The 6,696-nt window shown below is 38.0% G+C and overlaps 1 protein-coding gene across 4 annotated transcripts in view; it reads right to left on the reverse strand.

The window, feature by feature from the left end:
- Positions 1 to 6,696, reverse strand: part of poe (E3 ubiquitin-protein ligase-like protein poe) — a 246,440-nt gene that overhangs the window by 169,789 nt on the left and 69,955 nt on the right. For all 4 annotated transcript variants that reach the window (XM_081764062.1, XM_081764063.1, XM_081764064.1 and 1 more), the window contains exons 28-29: positions 5,336 to 5,554; positions 1,609 to 1,801 (exon numbers count right to left, since the gene is read on the reverse strand). In XM_081764062.1, the coding sequence (XP_081620188.1) occupies positions 1,609 to 1,801; positions 5,336 to 5,554 (412 nt within the window). The remainder of the gene's footprint in view (positions 1 to 1,608; positions 1,802 to 5,335; positions 5,555 to 6,696) is intronic.

Consider the following 6,696-nt stretch of genomic DNA (forward strand, 5'->3'; position numbering starts at 1 on the left):
AGTTTCATTGTTAGATACTGTACTAAATAATATTTAATATTCAGTTGACAGTGTGTTTTGAGGTTCTCCAACAGAACCAAAAAGTTTTAAGTGTTCGACTCTGATTATCTTAGTCCATATTCTGTTCCTGACAGAAGCTCAAAATTAATCTAATTCATTGTGCGAATTGAATATTTCTCCCAGAGGAAGGGATGAATTTCACCCATATACCCACCAAGCCATTATACAAAAACACACACTATACGAGTATTTACATACAAGTATATATATTGCAAGGATCCCCACATCACAACAGACGCACGTGTCAGCCCAACACGTGCTAATAATTACAAACAACCTAGCAGACAACAGGCCGACACGGAAGACACCGAGGAACACCGAAAGCAGACGGACCTCACGGAAGGACTCGAGGAGGACAAATAAAAGGACCAGCGAGGGACCCAGCATCAGTCGACCAACTGATCGCCTAACCTTTACCTTCCTATGTCGCTGTGGACTAGGAGCACCTCTTCCTTACCCTACATCGCATTGGGCTAGGGATCCATCTTAAACTTATAATCCAAGTCTAACCTACAACCTGTCAAAGTGTTCTGGAAACTGCCATGAGTGGAAGGGGCACCCGTCAAAACATTTAGTATTCCTTCACTTGGTCATTGAGGAAGAGACGTTGAACTAGAGACACTTGTATTTATTATATTATATTTTGTAATAAAACTTGGTGAAGGGGAAAAAGACACCCGGTCTATCATTTGACTCTACCAAACATTGCAATATATATATACACATGTATACGAGTATATGATTGTAATATATAAATAATCAAGTATTGATAAACTATTATGGTATTATTATTATTATCATTCTCTTCGATTTACAAGTATATGCATGCTTTCTAGATGAAGCTATGTCACCACACATTTGAGTTTATGTTCTAACAATGACATGACATACAAGTACGCCTTTCCAAGAATTGCAGATCTGAACCTTTGGTGACTATTCCGCACTCTTCAAGATGTGTCAAAGTGTTTTATCTCAAAGTTTTTACTTATTTTGTTTCGCAACGCGAAACAGAAGTTTTTTTTCCCCCCTTTTTTTGTATCCTCGTCAATTCTAAGAAAAGAATCTTATAGAGGGAGGAAAAGTTATCCCTGCAAGGGACGAAAATTTCCTCCTCCAGAGAGGAGATAAATTTTTGCTAGTGAGGGAAATCTCTGGCATCCTAGTCGCACACTAGTATAATTCATAAAATGGCAAAAGGAAACAGCTGAGTCGTTCAAAATGAATTTTTAAAATAATTAGCACCTGGGTTAACTTGGGTTTTTATCATTACAATTTAACCACGATGAGTATCCTAAAGAGGGGAAGAAACTAAATTTTTCAGAAAGAATTACGGCTGCAACGTCTGAAATGCATTTTTGAACATATTTCGCAGATGGATGAACCTGGGTTTCCATCATTTGATTTTAGTTTGACTACACATTCTAAGGGGATTCAAAAACTACTTTCAAATATTTCTCATAAACGCATTCTTCCCGTGCGAAGACCGCGTATTTCTCCTAGTTATCAAATATACATCAACAATATTCTCCCTCAACCATTTTTACTCACCTAACTGTTTAGCAAGCATCTGTCTTTGTTTCGTTCTTTCGTCTTTGCCCTTTTCGTTCTTATCAACGGGTGCTGGAGACGACGGACGTCTTCGAAGTGAACTTGTAAGCATCTGTTCAATGCCGAACGGAGATGGTCCAGCAGATGTCTGGGAGATGTGGTCACTGGATTGGGGACTACGCTTCACAAGAGCCTAAAACAAAAGCGAAGAATTTGTTTCTGTACATGTTAAAGCTAATGATCACATACTTTCATTTTTGTATAATAAGAAAAAGCTGCACAGATAATGCTATGCAAATAAACGTTAGGAAAAAAAAATGACGACTAGAACAAATCTTCTAATTATACAGTTTAGGAAGGAATAAAGTAAAAAGTATCTCATAAAGAAGGCAACTTTTGAAATGCCCGCCACTTCTGTTCCAGTAAGTTGGCAGCACTGAACGTTACACGATTTTCATTTGTTGTCTTTACGGCTAGTAGTCACACTCACGGAGCGCCAAATAGCGTATAATGGTCATATCTTTTCTAGACCGGACTTATAGCAACATTGTCACTTATGATGGCGATGTTTTCCACACTACGACTAACACAAGGACGCCCCGAGGGTTTAATGTCTACAACCGAACCAGTTTTCTTAACCAGTCTCATCACAGTCGAATTAATCGGCGCCTTACGTTGACGAAACATTCCACGGAGATTGCGAACAGTCTCTGAACAACATCCATCATGCAGCGCTCCAATTCTACACGTACAGAAAATAAGACTACCATCATGCACTATTCGGTACTGTGACTAACCACAAAGACAACAGATTAAAATTGTATAATGCTAAGTGTTTCCAATTTACTAGAACAAAAATGGTGGGCATTTCAAAAGTCGCGTTCTTTATGGAACACCCTTTATTATAAAAGAGGTGACTAGAGTATTATTAATGCGAACATGAAATGCGAACGTGAAATAACAAGAATAGCGAAAGTACTATTTAGGAAGGGTACATTTTTTTTTTTTAAATAAAGACTTAAAAAAACTTACCAAAAGTTTCGTGTTGAGTACTGTACTCTACAGTATAGGAACAAGGACATTACGCAAAAGCTACAAAAAACAATTAGAACTTTCCATTCAAGAGGAAGGGAAACTGGTTGGGAGAGGTCAGAGAAGGAACAGTGAAAGAAAGAAAGGAAGGAAGGAAGGAATGGAATAAATAAACGGGCTTTAATTGATAGACGGACGATATTACAGCGAATATTTGCTACCTCTACACAAAGAGATTGGCAGAGAACAATATTATTGCTATTATTATTATTATTATTATTATTACTTACCTAAGTCCAGAAGATAACTTAGCCGATCTCTAACTTATCATCAGCTGATATTCAACTACAAAAGGGTAGTTTTCCAACTTTCGTTAACCCACTTGAGAAGAACCACGTGGAATGACGAACCGGGATACACAATTTTGTTCACTGGACATCTCCATTTCCCATGACGACAGACACTCTACCATTTAATCACTGTGGAGCAGCGAGCGTGAAAACATATCGACTGCAATCGAAGCGCCCGCCAAGTGTGAACTATGTGATGTAATTCGATTTCTGTAGGCGGCTGCTGAGTTCCCTGAAATTTCAAGATCAGACAGTTCACAAATCGTAATCTACGCCTTTCACGAACCATATGATTCACTCGTTCATTGAGGTCATTTGCCGCTACAAATTTCCACCTTTGACTACTCTCGTAGTTTATGTCGGAAAGTTCTTCTTTCAACTCTCTGCAGCACTCGTGCCACAATCATCACTTCTGAAATTCCCTCCGCAATCCTCCGCATTCGACGATGAATTACGACTGTATTATGCCCTTTCGCCTGGAGAAATCAAATTATATTGTATAGTTTACACTTGGCGGACGCTTCGATTGTACATGACATATTTCCACGCTCGCTGCTACACAATGAATGAATGAGATTCCGTCTATCAGTACCGATGGGCAAATTCCATGAACATCTTTGTTTTACTCGTTTTATCCCATGTTATTCTCCTCTGGTAGGTTAACGGAGGTTGAAAAATAAATATCCTTCGATTAATAAAGGGTAAAAATTAAAGTTTTCTTCAAAATTCATAGCGATATTTTTACCATATCTTGAATGGAAACAATCAAGTGTAATTTACGATATTATTAATGTAAACATAATTACGATAAGCTGAATATTCCTTACTTTTATATATGGTATGTCGGAAAAATAACAGAACTTTTGAAATTAAACAAAACGAATTGACTATTTTACCAACCGTAGTTCTTTTTATTCAAAAGCATCCCTTCCGCATTAATACACCGCTGGGCATGCTCGAGTTTATAATGTCCTTTATCGGAATCACTTCAATGACCCTCGTCACGACAGACTGGATGTGAGTAACATTGTCATAAAGTGTTCCTTTCATGGTCAATTTTAATTCTGGGAATAGGAAATAGTCACACGGTGATAACTTAGGCGAATACGGAGGGTGTGGAAGCACACAGATTTGTTTTTTTTTTTTAGTCAAGGAGTCACGAACTGCGATGGTTCTGTGACAAGGTACATTGTCTTCCAATAAAGACCACCTGCCTGGCGCTCGATACTCTCGCCTTACACGAACGATTCGCTTCCACAAACGCTCCGTAACACCCAGATAATATTCACCATTAAGAGTTGGATCCTGTGGAACGAATTCCCGAAGAGTTGGATCCTTTGGAATCGTGAAAACAAATCAACACTGTCTTCTCTTTCAAAAACGCAATTTTTTCGCTTTCGTTGAACCTGGGGACTTCCACGTAGCACTTTGTCGTTTTATTTGCGGGTCGTACTTGAGGCACCAAGTCTAATCACGAGTCACAATCGATTCCAGGAATGTTCTGTTCCGTCTGGCTGTTTTAATTAGTCCTTGCAATGTTCAACGCGAGCAAGTTTTTGGTCGTCAGTTAAGGTGTGTGGAAAAAATCGAGCACAGACTTTCCGTTTCTTTAAATCGTTTGTCAAAATTTCGTGAAATAATGTCTTTCGTCGTATTTAATTCCTCCGCCATCCATCTCACAGTCGAATTCGCATCGTGGGCGAACGTTTCACGCACTTGTTCCATCAACTCATCGCAATTTTTGCTTTTCGGTCTGTCTGTCTGGCTTTGGGTCATCTTCCAAGGCACACGACCGTCCCGGAATCACGTATACCACTCGAACACACGTGTACGAGATAAGCACTCATCACCACACACTTGTTTCATCATTTCCAATGTTTGTGTGGATGTTTTACCTATCTTGAAGAAACAAAATTTAATATTGGCTCATTGCTTCATCGTGTTTCTGTGATGAGGTACACCAGATACACTCACTTTTGCTATAATTTGACATTCCGTTAATCGGTTCTAATGATTTGTGGTCTTATTTTGTTCAGCAGATATCCAGATTTTCGGTGATCTGTTGCTTCAATAGATGGAGCTAGTGGTTATCTGTAAAAAGTTTACTTTTCCGACATAGTGTGTATTAATCAATTCAATAGAACGGACAAATTATACAACACTCAAAAATTACCCAAAATAAATTCCATTCTGCTGGTGCATAGTAGGAACTACTGAGTTAATTCAACCACCACCACTCAAATTTGCATTCGGTCCTATTACTTGTACACACACTGCAAAATGTCATTTATCCTAAGCAAGGTTTTAACTCACTAGCCACATTCAACCTTATGCTGTGCACATACCTGACAACTTCCATCATCTTTAGCTCCACAATCACAGAAAAAATTTCCGTATTTTGCATAGGTGACATCATGACCTCGGTGACATACTTTAGCACATACCGTGCACACACCTACTCCATCAACCATTTTGCATGTGTGACAATGATACCAATGCTGATTCATGAATTCCTTCTGTGTGATGGTGAACGTACACAGCTTATTGCACAGACTGTCCTCGTCCTGAAGTGAAACAAGACAGGAGTACCCATTAATATCACGTGACCATAAAAAAAAAAAAGCTACCTAACCTTGTGAGGGTAGGTACATACTTTGGATCTATAACCACTTGTTTTTCAAAATTGTTGACGTTTTTATTATAGATTGTACTCATTCATACCATTATTTGTTTTATTTACTTCTTAAACCAATAAAAATATGTGATACTTCAGTTTACTTCTTACACTACAGATTTGTATAAACTTTAGTCTACGACCACCTTACTGTACGTGACAGATAAGCAGTTCGAATTTTCTTCTAAAATAATTAGTTCTGATGAAGACCTTACTGTCAACTGAAATATTCAAGGACGAACTAAAGGTAAATAGATTTACTATCATATACATATGTTTTAAGCTTTAAATCCAGATGTAGTAAACCACACTCGATTACGGCTAATGATATTCCCTTATCAAAGGAAACGTTAAGAAAAATTGCTTTAACGATAGTAAAAGTTACTAAAAAAACATCAGAAAATTAGAGAAAACGTGATTATAATTTGTATATCGGATGGTCTAAAGACATGGAACACACAAGCATAACAACAAATTCAGTAAAACAAATCATAGCATCTTGTTAATGAAACTTACGGAAAATTTTACGCGACATTCGCCATTTTTATATTCAACATCTTATGTTCACCTGAATTATTTTAAAGGGCAGCCATGGGTTTTGATACCTCACTTGGATAGCAAATTCTTTTATGAGATCAATGGAAATTGTTTTAGCTCTTACATCAGTGTTGCCAAGGTTTTCTACCAGCACGACGATAGCCCTACGCATACGACCAGTGTCTCAGGAGTACGTGGATTTGCTGTTTTTGGCTGTGGAATGTATCTCTCCCCCAACTCTCCTGATCTAACCCAAAAGATGAAGTCAAGGCCCTCGTGTAAGCGAGCAAATTAAAAATGCTCACATCTGAAAGCACTTATCATCCATCGACTCTTGTGCCAGCAAGACCCAGGACGCTTTACGCAGTTTTGAAGACAGCGAAACAACGATAACGTAAACATTTATAATAATAATAATAATAATAATAATAATAATAATAATAATAATAATAATAATCATCCATGCCCTCCTAATGACACTTCTAGATCCGCTAG

Source organism: Thermobia domestica, chromosome 7 (assembly GCF_964235325.1).
Source record: "Thermobia domestica chromosome 7, izTheDome1.hap1.1, whole genome shotgun sequence".
Lineage (NCBI taxonomy): Eukaryota > Metazoa > Arthropoda > Insecta > Zygentoma > Lepismatidae > Thermobia > Thermobia domestica.